This window comes from Manacus candei, unplaced genomic scaffold (assembly GCF_025592945.1).
Source record: "Manacus candei isolate 608988 ecotype Guabito, Panama unplaced genomic scaffold, ASM2559294v1 h1tg000017l, whole genome shotgun sequence".
Lineage (NCBI taxonomy): Eukaryota > Metazoa > Chordata > Aves > Passeriformes > Pipridae > Manacus > Manacus candei.
In genome coordinates, this window is record NW_026138065.1 from 29,597,149 (window position 1) to 29,619,494 (window position 22,346).

A 22,346-nucleotide genomic window follows, 5' to 3' on the forward strand; every position below is an offset into this window, starting at 1 on the left:
ATGCACCGAGTTTCTCCATCTTCCTGCATCACCCACCAGGTGCAGCCGGGCCCTTGGGCAAAAACAATCCCACGAATGGGTTTGTCTTTGCTCGAGGTAGGGTCAACCCAAACCTTTTTTCCTAACACACCCCTCGCGTGAATCACGGGGACCTTATCTCCATCCACGGTGTGGAGGGACTCTGACTGGGCAGGGCCGGCTCGGTTGATGGAACCTCTGGTGTTAACTAACCATGTAGCCTTTGCTAAATGCTGGTCCCAGTTCTTGTCTGTCCCTCCACCCAACGCCTTCAGGGTGGTTTTCAACAGTCCATTATGTCGTTCAACTTTCCCTGCGGCTGCTGCGTGGTATGGGATGTGGTACACCCACTTGATGCCATGCTCCCCTGCCCAGGTGGCAACTAAGCTGTTTTTAAAATGAGTTCCGTTATCTGATTCAATGCGCTCTGGGGTACCATGTCGCCACAGGACTTGCTTTTCAAGGCCCAGGATGGTATTTCGGGCAGTAGCGTGAGGCACCGGGTACGTCTCCAGCCATCCAGTGGTGGCTTCCACCATAGTAAGCACATAGCGCTTACCTTGGCGGGTTCGTGACAGTGTGATGTAATCGACTTGCCAGGCCTCCCCATACCTGTACTTACTCCAACGTCCACCATACCATAGGGGCTTGAGTCTCTTAGCCTGTTTAATGGCAGCACAGGTCTCACAGTCATGGATAACCTGGGAAATAATGTCCTTGGTTAAGTCCACCCCTCGGTCTCGTGCCCATATATGGGTGGCATCTCTGCCCTGATGGCCTGAGGCATCATGGGCCCACCGTGCTAGGAACAACTCTCCTTTGTGCTGCCAGTCCAAGTCCACCTGTGACACCTTGACTCGTGCGGCTCGGTCTGCCTGTTCATTGTTGCGATGCTCCTCATTGGCTCGGCCTTTGCGCACATGGGCATCTACGTGGCGGACCCTCACAGTGAGCTTCTCTGTTCGGGTAGCGATGTCTTGCCACGTATCAGCAGCCCAGATGTGTTTTCCCCCGCGTTTCCAATTGGCCTTCTTCCATCTGTCCAGCCATCCCCACAGAGCATTGGCTACCATCCACGAGTCAGTGTAGATGTACAGCTTTGGCCACTTCTCCCGTTCTGCAATGTCCAATGCCAGCTGGACTGCTTTGAGCTCTGCGAATTGACTCGATTCTCCTTCTCCTTCAGTAGCTTCTGAAACTTGTCGGGCGGGGCTCCATACAGCTGCTTTCCATTTGCGCTTCGTTCCTACAAGGCGACAGGAACCGTCAGTGAAGAGGGCGTAGCGTGCTTCTTCTTTCGGTAGTTTATCAAATTCTGGAGCTTCTTCAGCCCGTACCGCCTGCTCTTCTGCTTCCTCATCTGCTAGACCAAAACTCTCGCCTTCCGGCCAATTTGTGATGACTTCTAGGATCCCAGGGCGATTCAGATTTCCAATACGGGCACGCTGTGTGAGCAGAGCGATCCACTTACTCCATGTAGCATCAGTAGCATGATGTGTGGTGGGGGCCTTTCCTTTAAACATCCAGTTCAGCACTGGTAGTCGAGGTGCCAAGAGCAGCTGTTCTTCTGTGCCAATCACCTCAGAGGCAGCTTGTACTCCTTCATAAGCCGCTAGGATCTCCTTCTCTGTTGGGGTGTAATTGGCTTCAGATCCCCTGTAGCTTCGGCTCCAGAACCCAAGTGGGCGACCTCGAGTCTCGCCAGACACCTTTTGCCAGAGGCTCCAGGAGAGACCTTTATTCCCAGCTGCAGAATAGAGTACATTTTTCACATCTGTCCCCGTCCTGACTGGCCCAAGGGCTACAGCATGTGCAATCTCTCGTTTAATCTGTTCGAATGCCTGTTGCTGTTCAGGGCCCCACTGGAAATCATTCTTTTTTCGGGTAACCAGATAGAGAGGGCTTACGATTTGACTGTACTCCGGGATATGCATCCTCCAGAAACCTATGGCACCCAGAAAAGCTTGCGTTTCTTTCTTACTGGTTGGTGGGGCCATGGCTGTGATCTTATCGATGACTTCCGTCGGGATCTGACGACGCCCATCTTGCCATTTCACCCCCAGGAACTGGATTTCTCGGGTAGGTCCCTTAACTTTACTCTTCTTTATGGCAAAACCAGCTCCCAGGAGGATCTGGATGATTTTCTTCCCTTTCTCGGAAACCTCCTCTGCTGTGTCCCCCCATATGATGATGTCGTCAATGTATTGCAGGTGTTCTGGAGCCTCACCCTTCTCTAATGTGGCTTGGATCAGCCCATGGCAGATGGTGGGGCTGTGTTTCCACCCCTGGGGCAGTCGGTTCCAAGTGTACTGCACGCCCCTCCAGGTGAAAGCGAACTGCGGCCTACACTCTGCTGCTAAGGGAATGGAGAAGAATGCGTTTGCGATGTCAATAGTAGCATACCACTTCGCTGTCTTGGACTCCAGTTCATACTGGAGTTCCAACATGTCTGGAACAGCAGCACTCAGCGGTGGGGTGACTTCATTCAGGCCACGGTAGTCCACAGTCAGTCTCCATTCTCCGTTAGACTTACGCACAGGCCAGATAGGACTGTTGAAAGGTGAATGGGTCTTGCTGATCACCCCTTGGCTCTCCAGCTCACGGATCATCTTATGGATGGGGATCACAGAGTCTCGGTTTGTCCGGTACTGCCGGCGATGCACTATTGTAGTGGCGATTGGCACTTGCTGTTCCTCGACTTTCAGCAACCCTACGGCCGAAGGGCTCTCCGAGAGGCCGGGCAGCGAGTTCAACTGTTTAGCCTCCTCGGTCTCCACAGCAGCTATTCCAAAAGCCCATCTATGTCCCTTGGGGTCCTTGAAGTACCCGTTCTTGAGATAGTCAATGCCCAGGATACATGGGGCATCTGGACCAGTCACAATGGGGTGTTTCTGCCAGTCTTTCCCGGTCAAGCTCACTTCAGCTTCAACTATGGTCAACTCTTGAGATCCTCCAGTCACCCCCGAAATGGAAATAGTCTCTGGTCCCACATGTCCTGAGGGCATTAACGTACATTGAGCGCCAGTATCAACCAAAGCCTGATATTTCTGTGGGTCTGACGTGCCAGGCCATCTGATCCACACAGTCCAATAGACACGGTTGTCCCGTGCCTCTACCTGGCTAGAGGCAGGGCCCCTCTAACACTCGTCTTCATTCTGCCAGTCATCGTTTTCCTCTTGTGAACGTCGACGGGAGGTGCCCTCTACCGAGTCAGATCCCTGCCCGCAGGATACTGGTACGGCACTCACTTTCGCAGACTTCCCCTTTTCTTTCTCTTTCAACTCTTGTACTCGGGCTGCTAGGGCCCGGGTAGGTTTCCTGTCCCATCGTCTCATGTCTTCTCCATGGTCACTTAGGAAGTACCACAACTCAGTTCGTGAAGTCTGTCTGTTCTCTCTAGCTGAGGGGCGTCTGGTTCTCACTGGGGCCGTATGGAGATTGTTTCTCTCAATCTTCTCTTTCAACCCTGTAGTTAATTCCTTGAGCTCATTAACTATTGTCTCTACAGAGGAGATACGGGCCTGTATCGGTCCTCCGATCATACTGTCGTACAACCGAAGTTTATTTATTACAGACATCACTGGCTCCCGCTTCTCCCCAGCCTCCAGTGATGTCAGGTAACCTTTATGTATGGACGGCCCCATACGTGTAAAGCTCCACCACATCTGTGGTGTACACTTAACCTTGTCAGGATCGTTGGTAGGTTGCCCATCCCCCCCAAACAGTACTTCTAGCAATGCCATTTCTCTCAGCCGTAGGATTCCTTCTTCGATGGTCTTCCAGCTCTTGGTGTAATGATCTGCCTGCAAGGAATCTCTGTAAATGAACCTCTCTCTCACACCATCCACGAGCCGTGCCCAGAGAGACAGGGGCTTCGATTCCCTCACAAACACCTCCTCAATACCCACATCTTGGGCAATGGACCTCAGGAACCTCGCTTCACCACCATCAAGGTTTACTGCATCACCTGTAGAGTCCCAAACTCGGATCATCCAGGCCAGAACGGGCTCACTCGGACGACGAGCAACATCTGCCCGTAGATTCCGGAGGTTATTATACGATAAAGACTCAGTGATGATTTCTGTCTCTGGAGCAGCTGCTTGTGAGGACCCTGCCTCTCCATCATCGTCAACTAGGCGAACTGATTTGGCTTTACATTTCTTCCTATGGATAGTGGCAACCTCCGTTGGTTTAGTCTGCCCCTTAGTTTTTTCCTTATCCTGAGTCACCTTGATATTAGGCATCTTGTCCTCGTCTTTTCCTTTCCCCTGGGAATGCTGCACCATACCAAGCAACTTCCTGTAGGCAATGGCCAAGACCCCGCATGCAGCTGTCACCTGCTTCTCCATGGATCCATCACGACCCCTCTCCCTCACAGCTTTCATTATTTTTATAGGGTTCAGGAGTTGTTCAAGGGTAAGTTTCCATGTCATGGGAGCTGAGCAACTTTCTAGGAATTTACCCATGTCCTCCCATAACCCACGCCACTCGAGGTTTTCCACCCCTGGGTCAGGCTCCTGAACGCCTTCTCGGTAATTCTTGGCCTTGGCTTGGTATATCAGGTATGCTATAGTGGCACAATTTAGGATGAAAAGCCCAACAATTGAAATGTCTCGGACATCTAAAAATGATTTAAACTTCCCAGAGGCCATTGTATCGTATCTAAAAGGGAACTGAATAAAAGGTTGGGCGCGTGCATTCCCCTGTGTGTCTCCATAAGAATGGGTACTATTATCCTTAAAACCCCAGAGGAAGCAGCTTAGGCTAGAGCAGTAGTGTATCCTTGAGGATATGTTCCGGATGAAAATCACAGGTGCTGAATTTGCCGTGTCATATACCCAATGCACAAACTCAAAAGTACTTATTGCAATGTAAGTACTAGTATGCGAACTGAAACACGTTGACAGGTGGGACAGGTATCTTGGCATGGTCATATGCCAGAGGAGAGCAACAACCCCTAACATCATGGTGCCTACAAATTCAAAAACGCGTGTCAATCACACAAAGGGTAGTTATTCTTTTTCCACCTTTCCTCTTTCGGGCCCCACGTTGGGCGCCAAAAAATGTCTAAGTCTAGAGAGACTAGACTGTTTGCTAAAGAGGGTGAGTTGTGAGGTAGACCAAACTCCTCTCTCTCTGCAATTGTAATGTCAAATTAAGGGGCTTTACTCGAGGAAAATGTGGAAAAACAGAAGAAATAACAACCCTTTATTAAGAAATATATGAATGTTGGAAAAAAAACAAACAGTAACACCAAACAAAACAACACCAGCAACAACAACCACAACAACAAGTCTAAAAGAATACTCCTCTGTCCTTTAACACAGTCCTAATTGCGGTCTGCAGGGGGCGCTGTTGGGCCGCTGGAGCTGTAGGGCCTGCAGTACCTGGTCACGGTCGGCAGGGGGCGCTGTAGGACTGATGGAGCTGTAGGACCTGCAGTACCTGGTCACGGTCGGCAGGGGGCGCTGTAGGACTGATGGAGCTGTAGGACCTGCAGTACCTGGTCACGGTCGGCAGGGGGCGCTGTGGGCTCCGTCAGTCACCCGCGGGAAGAGGGGACCGGAGAGAGAGGTCCCGGACCACGAGGGGAAGCCGAGAAGGAGATGAGGGGGGTCCTCGCCTCCGTGGGGGCGACAAGGAAGGCAGGCAGCACACTCCCACGGGAACTCACCGCTGTCTCAAGTGGCGAAGACTCACTGCAGTCTCAGGTGGTAGTGTCTCCAAAAACTCCTCCTCCTCTCCCGCGGGCAAGCAAAAACTCTCCGATGAAACACAGCGGCTCCGGCGGGCGGGACAGTCAGACAGGTTGAAGCCAGCAGGATGGGAGGGCGAGCCCCCCCAGGATTAACAGCCAAAACAAGCTAGACCTCCGGTCCCCCTCCCCAACGAAAATGCCTGTCTGCACCCCAGAGAGCCAGCCACACACCCACACTGCCTCTCCCCTCCCAGCCAGAGTCTCCACCAGCCCCGCCTCCGTGCCTCTTCCTTATCTTTCTCCAAGATCGGTCGTTAACCCAACCCGGCTACATCTTTGGTAATGCTAATAACCTCCCTCCCCCCACTCACTCCGTTTCTTCTCCCTTGGAGTGGGGCAGGGGGAAGGAAAATTCCCCTGATTTCCTAATCTATAACATTATCCACCCCTAATTTTTCTTCCCCATGCTGCCACACTTATTAGGTTAAATCTTTGATCCTCATACGTACATGCAGTATTCCAACTATATACTCATCCACTAGTAGGTAGATACCCATACAGATACAGGTGCAGGGTTACATACAGATACAAGTATACAGTTACAGCCAGCTCACCCCAGAGTAAGGTTTCCCTGAGGTATGCACCGAGTTTCTCCATCTTCCTGCATCACCCACCAGGTGCAGCCGGGCCCTTGGGCAAAAACAATCCCACGAATGGGTTTGTCTTTGCTCGAGGTAGGGTCAACCCAAACCTTTTTTCCTAACACACCCCTCGCGTGAATCACGGGGACCTTATCTCCATCCACGGTGTGGAGGGACTCTGACTGGGCAGGGCCGGCTCGGTTGATGGAACCTCTGGTGTTAACTAACCATGTAGCCTTTGCTAAATGCTGGTCCCAGTTCTTGTCTGTCCCTCCACCCAACGCCTTCAGGGTGGTTTTCAACAGTCCATTATGTCATTCAACTTTCCCTGCGGCTGCTGCGTGGTATGGGATGTGGTACACCCACTTGATGCCATGCTCCCCTGCCCAGGTGGCAACTAAGCTGTTTTTAAAATGAGTTCCGTTATCTGATTCAATGCGCTCTGGGGTACCATGTCGCCACAGGACTTGCTTTTCAAGGCCCAGGATGGTATTTCGGGCAGTAGCGTGAGGCACCGGGTACGTCTCCAGCCATCCAGTGGTGGCTTCCACCATAGTAAGCACATAGCGCTTACCTTGGCGGGTTCGTGACAGTGTGATGTAATCGACTTGCCAGGCCTCCCCATACCTGTACTTACTCCAACGTCCACCATACCATAGGGGCTTGAGTCTCTTAGCCTGTTTAATGGCAGCACAGGTCTCACAGTCATGGATAACCTGGGAAATAATGTCCTTGGTTAAGTCCACCCCTCGGTCTCGTGCCCATATATGGGTGGCATCTCTGCCCTGATGGCCTGAGGCATCATGGGCCCACCGTGCTAGGAACAACTCTCCTTTGTGCTGCCAGTCCAAGTCCACCTGTGACACCTTGACTCGTGCGGCTCGGTCTGCCTGTTCATTGTTGCGATGCTCCTCATTGGCTCGGCCTTTGCGCACATGGGCATCTACGTGGCGGACCCTCACAGTGAGCTTCTCTGTTCGGGTAGCGATGTCTTGCCACGTATCAGCAGCCCAGATGTGTTTTCCCCCGCGTTTCCAATTGGCCTTCTTCCATCTGTCCAGCCATCCCCACAGAGCATTGGCTACCATCCACGAGTCAGTGTAGATGTACAGCTTTGGCCACTTCTCCCGTTCTGCAATGTCCAATGCCAGCTGGACTGCTTTGAGCTCTGCGAATTGACTCGATTCTCCTTCTCCTTCAGTAGCTTCTGAAACTTGTCGGGCGGGGCTCCATACAGCTGCTTTCCATTTGCGCTTCGTTCCTACAAGGCGACAGGAACCGTCAGTGAAGAGGGCGTAGCGTGCTTCTTCTTTCGGTAGTTTATCAAATTCTGGAGCTTCTTCAGCCCGTACCGCCTGCTCTTCTGCTTCCTCATCTGCTAGACCAAAACTCTCGCCTTCCGGCCAATTTGTGATGACTTCTAGGATCCCAGGGCGATTCAGATTTCCAATACGGGCACGCTGTGTGAGCAGAGCGATCCACTTACTCCATGTAGCATCAGTAGCATGATGTGTGGTGGGGGCCTTTCCTTTAAACATCCAGTTCAGCACTGGTAGTCGAGGTGCCAAGAGCAGCTGTTCTTCTGTGCCAATCACCTCAGAGGCAGCTTGTACTCCTTCATAAGCCGCTAGGATCTCCTTCTCTGTTGGGGTGTAATTGGCTTCAGATCCCCTGTAGCTTCGGCTCCAGAACCCAAGTGGGCGACCTCGAGTCTCGCCAGACACCTTTTGCCAGAGGCTCCAGGAGAGACCTTTATTCCCAGCTGCAGAATAGAGTACATTTTTCACATCTGTCCCCGTCCTGACTGGCCCAAGGGCTACAGCATGTGCAATCTCTCGTTTAATCTGTTCGAATGCCTGTTGCTGTTCAGGGCCCCACTGGAAATCATTCTTTTTTCGGGTAACCAGATAGAGAGGGCTTACGATTTGACTGTACTCCGGGATATGCATCCTCCAGAAACCTATGGCACCCAGAAAAGCTTGCGTTTCTTTCTTACTGGTTGGTGGGGCCATGGCTGTGATCTTATCGATGACTTCCGTCGGGATCTGACGACGCCCATCTTGCCATTTCACCCCCAGGAACTGGATTTCTCGGGTAGGTCCCTTAACTTTACTCTTCTTTATGGCAAAACCAGCTCCCAGGAGGATCTGGATGATTTTCTTCCCTTTCTCGGAAACCTCCTCTGCTGTGTCCCCCCATATGATGATGTCGTCAATGTATTGCAGGTGTTCTGGAGCCTCACCCTTCTCTAATGTGGCTTGGATCAGCCCATGGCAGATGGTGGGGCTGTGTTTCCACCCCTGGGGCAGTCGGTTCCAAGTGTACTGCACGCCCCTCCAGGTGAAAGCGAACTGCGGCCTACACTCTGCTGCTAAGGGAATGGAGAAGAATGCGTTTGCGATGTCAATAGTAGCATACCACTTCGCTGTCTTGGACTCCAGTTCATACTGGAGTTCCAACATGTCTGGAACAGCAGCACTCAGCGGTGGGGTGACTTCATTCAGGCCACGGTAGTCCACAGTCAGTCTCCATTCTCCGTTAGACTTACGCACAGGCCAGATAGGACTGTTGAAAGGTGAATGGGTCTTGCTGATCACCCCTTGGCTCTCCAGCTCACGGATCATCTTATGGATGGGGATCACAGAGTCTCGGTTTGTCCGGTACTGCCGGCGATGCACTATTGTAGTGGCGATTGGCACTTGCTGTTCCTCGACTTTCAGCAACCCTACGGCCGAAGGGCTCTCCGAGAGGCCGGGCAGCGAGTTCAACTGTTTAGCCTCCTCGGTCTCCACAGCAGCTATTCCAAAAGCCCATCTATGTCCCTTGGGGTCCTTGAAGTACCCGTTCTTGAGATAGTCAATGCCCAGGATACATGGGGCATCTGGACCAGTCACAATGGGGTGTTTCTGCCAGTCTTTCCCGGTCAAGCTCACTTCAGCTTCAACTATGGTCAACTCTTGAGATCCTCCAGTCACCCCCGAAATGGAAATAGTCTCTGGTCCCACATGTCCTGAGGGCATTAACGTACATTGAGCGCCAGTATCAACCAAAGCCTGATATTTCTGTGGGTCTGACGTGCCAGGCCATCTGATCCACACAGTCCAATAGACACGGTTGTCCCGTGCCTCTACCTGGCTAGAGGCAGGGCCCCTCTAACACTCGTCTTCATTCTGCCAGTCATCGTTTTCCTCTTGTGAACGTCGACGGGAGGTGCCCTCTACCGAGTCAGATCCCTGCCCGCAGGATACTGGTACGGCACTCACTTTCGCAGACTTCCCCTTTTCTTTCTCTTTCAACTCTTGTACTCGGGCTGCTAGGGCCCGGGTAGGTTTCCTGTCCCATCGTCTCATGTCTTCTCCATGGTCACTTAGGAAGTACCACAACTCAGTTCGTGAAGTCTGTCTGTTCTCTCTAGCTGAGGGGCGTCTGGTTCTCACTGGGGCCGTATGGAGATTGTTTCTCTCAATCTTCTCTTTCAACCCTGTAGTTAATTCCTTGAGCTCATTAACTATTGTCTCTACAGAGGAGATACGGGCCTGTATCGGTCCTCCGATCATACTGTCGTACAACCGAAGTTTATTTATTACAGACATCACTGGCTCCCGCTTCTCCCCAGCCTCCAGTGATGTCAGGTAACCTTTATGTATGGACGGCCCCATACGTGTAAAGCTCCACCACATCTGTGGTGTACACTTAACCTTGTCAGGATCGTTGGTAGGTTGCCCATCCCCCCCAAACAGTACTTCTAGCAATGCCATTTCTCTCAGCCGTAGGATTCCTTCTTCGATGGTCTTCCAGCTCTTGGTGTAATGATCTGCCTGCAAGGAATCTCTGTAAATGAACCTCTCTCTCACACCATCCACGAGCCGTGCCCAGAGAGACAGGGGCTTCGATTCCCTCACAAACACCTCCTCAATACCCACATCTTGGGCAATGGACCTCAGGAACCTCGCTTCACCACCATCAAGGTTTACTGCATCACCTGTAGAGTCCCAAACTCGGATCATCCAGGCCAGAACGGGCTCACTCGGACGACGAGCAACATCTGCCCGTAGATTCCGGAGGTTATTATACGATAAAGACTCAGTGATGATTTCTGTCTCTGGAGCAGCTGCTTGTGAGGACCCTGCCTCTCCATCATCGTCAACTAGGCGAACTGATTTGGCTTTACATTTCTTCCTATGGATAGTGGCAACCTCCGTTGGTTTAGTCTGCCCCTTAGTTTTTTCCTTATCCTGAGTCACCTTGATATTAGGCATCTTGTCCTCGTCTTTTCCTTTCCCCTGGGAATGCTGCACCATACCAAGCAACTTCCTGTAGGCAATGGCCAAGACCCCGCATGCAGCTGTCACCTGCTTCTCCATGGATCCATCACGACCCCTCTCCCTCACAGCTTTCATTATTTTTATAGGGTTCAGGAGTTGTTCAAGGGTAAGTTTCCATGTCATGGGAGCTGAGCAACTTTCTAGGAATTTACCCATGTCCTCCCATAACCCACGCCACTCGAGGTTTTCCACCCCTGGGTCAGGCTCCTGAACGCCTTCTCGGTAATTCTTGGCCTTGGCTTGGTATATCAGGTATGCTATAGTGGCACAATTTAGGATGAAAAGCCCAACAATTGAAATGTCTCGGACATCTAAAAATGATTTAAACTTCCCAGAGGCCATTGTATCGTATCTAAAAGGGAACTGAATAAAAGGTTGGGCGCGTGCATTCCCCTGTGTGTCTCCATAAGAATGGGTACTATTATCCTTAAAACCCCAGAGGAAGCAGCTTAGGCTAGAGCAGTAGTGTATCCTTGAGGATATGTTCCGGATGAAAATCACAGGTGCTGAATTTGCCGTGTCATATACCCAATGCACAAACTCAAAAGTACTTATTGCAATGTAAGTACTAGTATGCGAACTGAAACACGTTGACAGGTGGGACAGGTATCTTGGCATGGTCATATGCCAGAGGAGAGCAACAACCCCTAACATCATGGTGCCTACAAATTCAAAAACGCGTGTCAATCACACAAAGGGTAGTTATTCTTTTTCCACCTTTCCTCTTTCGGGCCCCACGTTGGGCGCCAAAAAATGTCTAAGTCTAGAGAGACTAGACTGTTTGCTAAAGAGGGTGAGTTGTGAGGTAGACCAAACTCCTCTCTCTCTGCAATTGTAATGTCAAATTAAGGGGCTTTACTCGAGGAAAATGTGGAAAAACAGAAGAAATAACAACCCTTTATTAAGAAATATATGAATGTTGGAAAAAAAACAAACAGTAACACCAAACAAAACAACACCAGCAACAACAACCACAACAACAAGTCTAAAAGAATACTCCTCTGTCCTTTAACACAGTCCTAATTGCGGTCTGCAGGGGGCGCTGTTGGGCCGCTGGAGCTGTAGGGCCTGCAGTACCTGGTCACGGTCGGCAGGGGGCGCTGTAGGACTGATGGAGCTGTAGGACCTGCAGTACCTGGTCACGGTCGGCAGGGGGCGCTGTAGGACTGATGGAGCTGTAGGACCTGCAGTACCTGGTCACGGTCGGCAGGGGGCGCTGTGGGCTCCGTCAGTCACCCGCGGGAAGAGGGGACCGGAGAGAGAGGTCCCGGACCACGAGGGGAAGCCGAGAAGGAGATGAGGGGGGTCCTCGCCTCCGTGGGGGCGACAAGGAAGGCAGGCAGCACACTCCCACGGGAACTCACCGCTGTCTCAAGTGGCGAAGACTCACTGCAGTCTCAGGTGGTAGTGTCTCCAAAAACTCCTCCTCCTCTCCCGCGGGCAAGCAAAAACTCTCCGATGAAACACAGCGGCTCCGGCGGGCGGGACAGTCAGACAGGTTGAAGCCAGCAGGATGGGAGGGCGAGCCCCCCCAGGATTAACAGCCAAAACAAGCTAGACCTCCGGTCCCCCTCCCCAACGAAAATGCCTGTCTGCACCCCAGAGAGCCAGCCACACACCCACACTGCCTCTCCCCTCCCAGCCAGAGTCTCCACCAGCCCCGCCTCCGTGCCTCTTCCTTATCTTTCTCCAAGATCGGTCGTTAACCCAACCCGGCTACATCTTTGGTAATGCTAATAACCTCCCTCCCCCCACTCACTCCGTTTCTTCTCCCTTGGAGTGGGGCAGGGGGAAGGAAAATTCCCCTGATTTCCTAATCTATAACATTGACTTACGGTTAGTTTTTCTTTTCCACCTTAGAGATTTGCAGTTCAGGTACCAGACATTTACATATCCCAAAGCTACTAGGGATAGACCACTGAGAAGGAAAAGACATATAAAATGGGATTTTTTTTTCCCGTACTTTTTGTTCAATGTGGTACTAGTCCTACAGTTTCTGCTGATGCCCATCCTTTCATAGGACACCAATTTTGTGGAATAAAATGTTTTTGTTCTTTTACACAGGCATCTCTCTGTGTTAATTCTGTCATTAATTCAACATGATTCCAAACTGGAAAGAGTTTGTCTTTCTCCATCATGTTTGTTTACACATTTTTGTCTGCTGTTAAGTGTTTAATGGGTCTTTCTCTGTATGTCTCCTGGGACTGTCCTTCTTAGCAGTCACATGGCAGTTATTAAAGTTACAATAGGGAATGCTGCTCCCTTGTGCCACAGATATAGAACACAATGCAAGTTCAACATTCTTTACAGAGAAAATCAATAATCTTCTAACAAAGCAAAACCTTCAGCAGTTTCTTATCCAACTCATAAACAACTTTGGTTCATCAGGTACAAGATGAAGGACAGATAGCACTGAGCTAATTTCAAGAAAAGAACACCCAAAAAAAAAATCCTGAAATGACCTATTATTCCTGAAACCACTGAATTTTCACACTCATTTGACATTATATATGGGGCTGTGTCATATATGGTTAGGGCTATTATTCTACTATTAAAATAGTATATCTACTGAGCTACCTAATGCATCATTAACAAAGACCAACTTTGTAAGTATGTTAAAATATTGGTATTAATACTTTGTAAAATAATTAATATTTTATTAAGACAGTGGTTTATGTATGTACTTATTTCCCAGGCAGTCCACACTTTCTTTTTCTGTTTCTTTCCTTTAGTTTGTTTTACTGCTCCAGTAATAAAAGGATGTGCTCCCACCCAAGCCCACACCAAATCATTGTACTGCCACTTTAGACTTATCTATATAACTAGAGTTGATTAAACAACTTTGTTAAGATTGATTACTTTCTACTCACATGTGTAAAGGCTCTAATGATGGCAAAATTGGGTGGTTATGGTAGGACTTAAGTGATTACAGTATGTCAGTCTCACTGACAGTATGTTTCAATAGTTAAGAGAATCCCAGACCAAAAAATTCCCTCATAAGCAGCTGAAGCTAACTAATACCATAATTTCTGGCGTCTTCTGACAACTTTTTTCTCTTCTTCATTTACATATTTCTCCTACTTTGCTAGCAGACTACAGAAACTAGTTATTGTAGCATCATAGAAGAGGGCTTCACCATAATTTCTGAATCTGTTTCCTTATGAAATAACTTTTTTAATACACGTAGTAATGGTGAAGTAAAGGTGATACTGATATGTTGACTTCATCGAGATTCATATAAATTGTTTATTAGATGAGTACTCAGAACTAGATGTTATACATGAATCTAGCCAGCACAAATCACTGAGACTCGATTCAGCAGGAATGGCAGTACCATGAAGAGAGGATGCCAAAGAAAGTTTTCACTTTCACTGCATAGCAGAGAACTATGGTTAATATAGCAAGAAGTCGTGAAGTAAAACAGATGGAAGAAACATTCTGAGTGTTAGGAAGGAAGAGAGAGAAGTAAGTAGTAAAGGGAAGTGACTTATTTTGCATGAGTAGTCAACATTCTGGTCAAATTTATGGGTCAGGTTTTGTAAATATTCATTTTTGAATCCTATCTGTTTTACAATTAAGACATCACTATGATTATTGTCTCAGAGAGATTAGTTCTGGAGTGGGTGTTTATCATTTGTCTGGTTAAATCAAAACACGAACTTTTAAAAAAACCAGTTGTTTGTTGGTTTGTTGTTTTATTTTTTTTTTAATACATTTTCCACAAAGAAGAAAACAAAGCCTAGTAAGTCTGCATGAAAGACAGATGTGACTTGACCTACACGGTTGCAGAAGGGGTGAACCAGTTAGAGGGCTCTTAGTCCTGCTAATTCCTGTGCAGAGAAGGTGTCAAGCAAAAGACTGGAATAATCAGATGTTGATCATCCACTGAGCTCCATCAACAACACTGGTATTACTGCAGTAACATATGACTGCAGTAACAATAAATTTAGAACAATGATGATAAGGCTACTGTGCCCATTAACCAAAGGATAATCACCCGTTCTAATTCTCCAATTGGTGATCAAGACTTTAGTATCCTTTATCCAGATTATAAAATCAGTATGGTAAGGTGTAACAGTGTTGGAGCTTGTATCTGTATCTGTATCTGTAATGGTGTTATAGCAATGTTGGATAGTTTGAAATGTTCTTATAAATCTTTTTATAAGCCTCATATTAGTCAAGAATTATCTACTTATTTGACATCAAGACTTAGGATGAAAAATATTAACTATTTTATCTCCATTGAGCCTATCACTTGCACCTTTTGTGGCTATCTACCTGAATTATAGGCAAGAAAACTTAATGAAATTAGCAAAGGGATGATAGATAATTTGATTTTTTTTTTTTTGTGAGCATCAAACTCTTCCAAGTTTAATTTGAAATTACTTACCTATGACTACTAAAAAATTCCTCTCAGATAATATCTGGATAAAATGGCATCAAGAATCAAGGAGACAAATACAGATCTGAACCGAGACCTACTTGGATGCTAGGGCCTGATATAGCAAAACCTTTAAAGTACTTTATTTGAATGGAGAAAAATTCTTGCATTTAATATGCTGAAGGTGATGACACATTTATCTGTCTATTTAAGAAGGTAAAGAACACCAGAAACAAGGTTATTGTGACTGCCCATAAGCTTTACAGTCCTGCTGATTCAGGGACTTGTGGAATTCTACTGTTTTCCCCCCAGTAAGAATATATCCTCTGATTTGGATCTATATGTGAACAAACTAGTAAGCAGTACACACATGCACTCAGAGGGAGCACCTTACTGAGGGGAATCTCTGTATGGACATTCTTACAAAGACCTTTATTATCTGTTTTGATATTTGTGCTGACTCCTGTGTTGCACCAATTGCCAACTACTACAGCAGAAATAGGAAAGAAAAATTACAGTCTTAGTGCTGCACAGGTTGGCAGAGCTACTAGGCCTAGGAGGTTTCAGGCACTAGGTCTACAGCATCTCTAGGTTTCATGTTGAAGTGTGGGTAGGATGGGGAACTGCCACAGAGCTCCTTCACTGTATTGCAGTGCTGCTAAACAGTCTCATCAGGTCCTCCAGTGTGACTACTAAATGCTCCAGCAGGTAGAAATCACAAACCTCAACTGCTGACTCCCATGTGCTAGCAAGGACATGATGTCCCTTTACCTAAAGGTTCTCTCATACCTACCCTAATGACTGGGCAAAGAATCAGTGCCAATTTGGCAGGGTGAATGCATGTGGACTTGGAAAAGAACCTTCGTCTGCTTTTTCAGAATGCGAAAAAATGTAAATTATGCTATCCTGCTTCAAAGTCTATTAGAAGGTAGCAGTGATGTATGGTTCAACCTAGCACCTTTCACAGTGACTAATATGCAGCTTTCCTGCTGTTCACTAGGATGGCTGGTGATAATGATAATGATGAATATCCACGCAAAATATCTGAGGTTTTTGGAAAATGGTTCCCTTTGACTCATTAAGTACACAGGCTTCACCAGCAAGATAATGTGTCAAAAGCTATTTCTAAAGAACACAAGCTACTACTTCTTTTAAACAACGCAAGATAATTCTAAAATGACTGAATATGCGTGGAGGTTGCAAATGTAAAGTGAAAATAAATTTTCCCCTCTTTAAACTTGGCTTTTCATTAACCAAGAAAACATTAAGATTACTCTCACTGAAGTCACATCTCAATTTTATACTCTTAGAATTCTATGACAATAATATTCTTTGAAAAATTAGTATCCCCAGTACAAAGAGCTGCAGCTGATGTGCTAACTGCATATAGAGAGAACTATGGTCACATATAACCTGGAAATTTAAGAAATAAAATAACTCATTCACTGGGGAATATGACATAAACCAAAATAGAACAAAATAATAATACAAAATCAAATGGCTACACAAAGCAGCAAATGGATGTGATTGACTCTAAACTGAGTTAATGCACGGGTTGCTTCCTTCACTTAATGAAATCAGATGGCAGAGAGTTAACTTCAGGTATGATGTGTCTCAAATATATTAAAACTTGAAATATAATGGAACAAGTAATTAGCATTTACCCAAGAAGTGTCTGTGTTAAATAGAGGCTCAGTAGAAGTAAGTAGTATAAAGCAGGCATAAAAGCTAGCAATACCTAGGTGATACTCTTTTCTCCTGAGGAAGTGTAAGAAGCGTAAGAAGCTTGGACAACGAATGAATAAGAAGAATAAAAGCACAGAAGAGCCAGTGTAGCAAATCTCAAGTAAAGGCAGGGGGTGGGGAGGGAAGAGTCACTGTGGAAAGAAAGGAGCAAAAAAGAAAAAAGCAAATAAACAAAAAAATTAATTACTACATTAATAATTGTTGAAAATAATCTTTACTCTAAAAGGAATTGATTGTATCAAGCCATTCTGACATTGTCAACACATACTTCTGTTTCTGTCTTAGAATAGCTTCTTTAATATTTATGAAGTGCCACTGTCATTTTCCCCCTCTGCCTTTCTGGTTGCATCCTTTATGACTGACTGCTTGTTGCTAATGTCAGTGTCCTGAGGGAGAGGAATCATCCCTCCAGCCCCCCACTAGAGTTCCAATCTGAGGCCAATAAGCGTGAAGAGAGATGGCAGTTTGAGGGACTCTGCAGAATGAAAACCTGTCCAGCACAGAAAGAGAAGGACGGCTCAGTAATCAGCTCTTTGAAGTTTTTACTTCCAGTCTGTTAGGGAAATGTACTGGTGCTCTGGTGCTTGCATTTCCTCCTAAATGGGAAAATAAAGCACTATCTCACCTAATGTTAATTGTTTCAAATAGAAAAAGAATACCCCAAAATGTTGTGACATTCTTGGAATTAAAAATACCACAGTTATAGTGCATCATGGATTAAGTTCATCTTAATTTTCAGTATTGCACCAGGAAGAAAAATTCATTCAAACTCCATATACCTTTCACTGTCCATTATAAATGCATTTATAAAAACAGGCTTACCAAATAATCAGACAAGGCCTAGAGATAATAACAAAATGTAATCTACTTTTACAATTATCTGGATATGCCTGTGAAGCCCTTGAAAATACTGCCCCTAGTTGCACCCCTCCAGTTAAACCATGGAGAGGTTGAGAAACACAAGTCTTAACGAGGAAAACAGGAATTTCTTGCAAAGGTCCCTGGTAGTAATTAGATGGGATCTCTCCGCACAGATGTGAGAGACCAGATTGGTGTCTCACTAGATTGCTTAATTATTGTGTTGGATCAACCACCTTATCTGTGAGTGTGTCAGTGGAGTCTAAAATGTACGTAACTGCCTGGGCAGTGTGTGGCTTGAGACCTGGCACGTTACAACACATACAATCAATGTCCTCATCTACCATTCTGCTTGTAAACCATAACCAGATATATTCACTAGGTGACCAAAAGTAACTTGCTGTTCTTGGAGGAACAACTTTATCCTGCTATGCTCAAGGCTGCTTTAAAGACATTAAAAATACAAACCTCACAGCTGCATGCTAGGCTAACAGAATTGGGCCCCTGCTGCGTTATGGCTCAAAGTTAACATGATATATGATGTCAATACTAGAAAATCATTGTGTTTCCTAAAGTGGACAGGATATGTGATTTAAACTGCTTGGGTTGGAGTCCTATAATCAGTCATCTAAAATAAATTTTATTATTTAAGACTTATTTAGAGGCAGACAAGCTGAACACCTATTTTTATGCAATAAAAAAGTTTATAGGTTCCCATAAACATGTAAATTGCTTTTTATACATGTTCTGCATGTTGATTTCTTTTTCTTTCATATGTAAGACTTTCTGTTGTGCTTTGTGTCTATGCTCAGCAGCCTCAATTTGCAAACATCCCACACTGGTGTTCTTGTAGTAACTAACAGTACCAATCTAAAACTACTCTCCACAGACACCCTGCAGTGAAGTATTGCTTGGGTATATAGGTTTGAATTAACACAGAATATTCCTCCTAAACTCTCCAACAGCATTTGACTGTAGATAGATGTTTGCTATTGCAAATGTATTTGTGAGATTTTGCTGTAGGTTTGCTGCAAATGGTTGCAAGTGAATTCTAGATGTGTCACCTGTGTCCTGAGCCAGACATTGGGATACCCTGGCTTGCAAAAATGTTGATGCAGGTACACAGCTTTCAGACTGAAACAGGAGTGCAGGAGATGACACCTCCCTCCACACATGGTCAGACCTATGGGCAGCTCCCAAATCACAGTGGTTGTTGTATGAACTCCCAGATGCCGTGTGCTTGCAACCCAGGGCTGTAACAACCTGGTTTCGGATACACAAGGTTACTGGAGCATATGGACCCCTTGATCATTTGTCCCATGCAAACTGCACCTACTCCTCTGCAAACTGTGGCATATGGACACAGCATTCACTTCTCCATCACTTAACGTGCAGAGAAAGTTTCAAGGGCCACTCATGTGCAGAGAAAGTTTCAAGGGCCACTCCACAGCATCTCAGGGAGCTGCACTGGAGCCAGAGCAGAGCAGATTTATGTTTGACTGGACCTTACTGAGAAGCTCAGCTAAATATATCTCCTCTTCAGACCTGGTATCCTAGAGTAGAGGAAAACAACAGCCAGTGATATAAACTTTCCAATAAACCTCCTACTGACCTAAGATGTGTTTTGATATTTTCCAACTTTTATGGAAAAGAATGATGTTTCACCAGAAGAATTATTTTTAACCTTTCCACAACAGTCTGAATTCCTGAGTTTGGAAGAAAAACATTTTGTTCTAGGATGAGCCAAATTCTACTGAATTCAAAGGTTTTTTTAAGTGATTTCACAGAATAAAAGATCTTTGTGATGATACTTTCAGTAGTTTCTGATACTAAGAAAGAAAAGGAATTTTTTTATTTACTCAAAGATTATGTATAGCACTAAAAAAGTTCACTCCTATGTTTGGGAAATTACTTCTACATATATTTTTTTTTGATCAAAGCAAATTTTTGGGCTCACAAAGTTCAAGTGAATTTTGTATCTGCCAAGATGTATTCTGTAATCTTTATTAAATATTAATGTTGAACAAGAATCAACATTTCTCTGTGGTTATAAAAAATTATTGTCCCTAGAATGTGTCAGATGCTTGGTTTTTGTTTTTTCCCTTTAGATTAATTTAATCAGTTTTAAATATGAAATCACCTTCAAAGCATTTTATAGAAACAAAGATGTATAGGTCAGGAGTGTGTCCAAATGACATTTAAATGTCAGACCAGTACTTACTTTATTGAGATATGAAGTAATATCTGCTGAATACCTGATCCACCGAAAAAAGTGTTTAAGTCTATTTCAAGTGTTCAAAGAGTTCTCCAGTAATAATGCCTTTGAGAGATTTTGTGAAGATGTGGAGCAGAAATTGAAATGGATTTGATAGTGGGGAATAAAATTAGGAGTTATCTACTGGTCTGACATAAGGTCAACATGACCACATTACCTCTGGATTTGCACAGTATGAATTAAAGCAAAGAAAAATCAAATAAAGAACTTCTGTGAAACACTGTAGCTCAAAAATAATGGAAGATATTAAATACCACAAAGCTGGGGACAGAAAAGACTTCTTTAACACAACTAAGCCAACATTGCCTGCACTCATTTGCAAAGAAAAGTAAAGTAGAGGGATTCCTGTTCCAGGAATCTGCAGTCAGAGATGACAGAGGATGGGGAAAGGAAAACAGTGCTGTTGAAATGCAAGCACAGAAAACTTAGTCTAAAAGACTATAAAGTCTTGCAGGGAGAATATTATGGAACTGCAGTCTGATTTTATATCCCCCAAATGAGGGATCACCTTACTCTACTGCTCCCACCGCCAAGTACTAGTTTGAGGTGAAGCCCCTCCTCTTGGTTCAGACTTTCCCAGCAGGGGAAATGAAATGGATTTCAGCTCCATCAAGCATTACACAGGACAGATCAAGGGAGTGGTGAAATGAAACTCAAGGACTCTACTCCTGGACAACAGCTTTTTTCACCAGTGCCATCAGCCTCCTTCTGTCACATTTTTAAAGGTAGGTCTTACACTCAGGGAAGAACCTGCATCCCTGGAAGAGGCATAGAGTTTCTCCTCCTTCTTCCAATGATCTATACATGTGTGTTGCCACCTTGAGACGAATTCTATTTCTGTGGCCAGGATGTCCTTGGCTGCTGCAGGACCACCAGGGAGGACACTGACCTGTTCTGGATGAGATGCAGGTACCTGTTTGCTAAGAAGAAAACCACATTCATTAGCTAATTTCTCCTATGCAGGTCACAGAACAGCTAATTACCTTCCCTGATCAGTAGCCTAAATAGAATTTGAACCAGAAGTCCACAAGCAAAAAGTTTTATTCTCTATTCCAAATCTCATGCCTTTTTTCCAGTGAATTGCTGAGGTTAGGGAAGGGAGAGGACAAAAACTTCCATGTCTTCCTTCCCCCATATTGATAGTTTTCACCTCAGAAATTCATACTTTGAAGTTGCTCATTATTTTTTGCACAATTGTTAGTGTGGGTTTTATAGTATACTTAAAATTTTTTACATATAATATATAATATTTTATATATATAATATTTTATAATATACTTAAAAGCTCGGAAATTGTGAGCTTGCTCTGCTGTACAATCCTTCTAAATTATGGGACAATCTGCATTCATACTGTGTTGTGAACCTTATGTACCTTAGCTGACAAGAGGACACTGTCCTTGTAGTCCAGTACACTTACTTTATGCTGGCTCTGGCAAATACAGCAAGCAGACATTAAGTGCTGCAGACATTCAAAACACCCGAAGAGCATTTTTCATCCAGTATTATTTTTCACAAATATGCTTAGGTGACAGCTTGTTTAATATACACTGAATAATATGGGTCATGGCATTTGCCAGCAAGTGAGAGAGCTCCACCACCAAGCATTTTATTAGGTGTATTATTATTTCACATTCACACCATTGTAATATTTACATTTCCTTCTTTTTTGGTGAATTAATAAGGGCTGCACGGTGGCATTTAGATTAGCCCTACATGAGGGGCTGTGTTAAAAGAGAAGCACCAAGAGAGTGCATCCTCAAAGGCTACACAGCACAATGGAGAGCACGAGAGTGTTTCTCTTCAAGGGGTGGGGGCTGTAACTCAGTTTTGGTGCCTGAATCCAAAAAAGTGTTATGGGCACAGATGTTATTATGTACCCTATCAAACCCAGCTTCTTCTTACCAGGAAAGGCTCAAAAACTGCCTGAATTCAAGGGGCAACATGCGAAGGTTTAAAGGGGATCAGCCTCAGGTTTACCTGAATGTAGGTTTTTTGCATGTAGATCACTGGGCTAAGTAATGACCATTCTTATAGCAGCTAGAGGACATAGGGGCTCTTTATATCTTCTCCTCCCCAGATGTATGGCTATAAAAAAATATTACCTTACAGCCATGGGTAATTTAAGGAACATGTACACAAAAAAACATTTGGGCAAAACATCTCAGCATTGATATTCTGGAGGTATGGTTCATCACATGTCATACAGATCACCACATATTAAGTTCCTCACCTTCTTATTCAGTTGAAAATAACTCCACATTAATCTTTCCAGAATATAGAAAGAAGAAATAAACCACTTTCTCCCTACCTTTAGATTCTGGGTGTGTTTATCCCGAGTAGACACTTTCTTATACTAGTACCCATACAAGATGTTGCATCCATGTTGCCAAGAGCAATGCCACAA

General features: G+C 45.5%; 1 protein-coding gene across 1 annotated transcript; it reads right to left on the minus strand.

The window, feature by feature from the left end:
* Positions 1–6,599: 6,599 nt before the first annotated feature.
* Positions 6,600–9,811, minus strand: LOC127469424 (uncharacterized). Its single transcript, XM_051783708.1, has 2 exons — positions 8,082–9,811; positions 6,600–7,223 (listed from the first exon to the last, which is right to left on the minus strand). The coding sequence occupies exons 1-2, from the start codon at positions 9,375–9,377 to the stop codon at positions 6,672–6,674; spliced, it is 1,848 nt and encodes a 615-aa protein (XP_051639668.1). The 5' UTR covers positions 9,378–9,811; the 3' UTR covers positions 6,600–6,671.
* Positions 9,812–22,346: the final 12,535 nt, after the last annotated feature.

Excerpts from the sequence above, each read along its gene's own strand:
- LOC127469424 (XM_051783708.1), bottom strand. The coding sequence starts at position 9,377 with ATGCCCTCAGGACATGTGGGACCAGAGACTATTTCCATTTCGGGGGTG. Across the intron at positions 7,224-8,081 it reads CCTGGAGCCTCTGGCAAAAG|GTGTCACAGGTGGACTTGGA; the intron begins GTGTCTGGCGAG and ends GCACGAGTCAAG.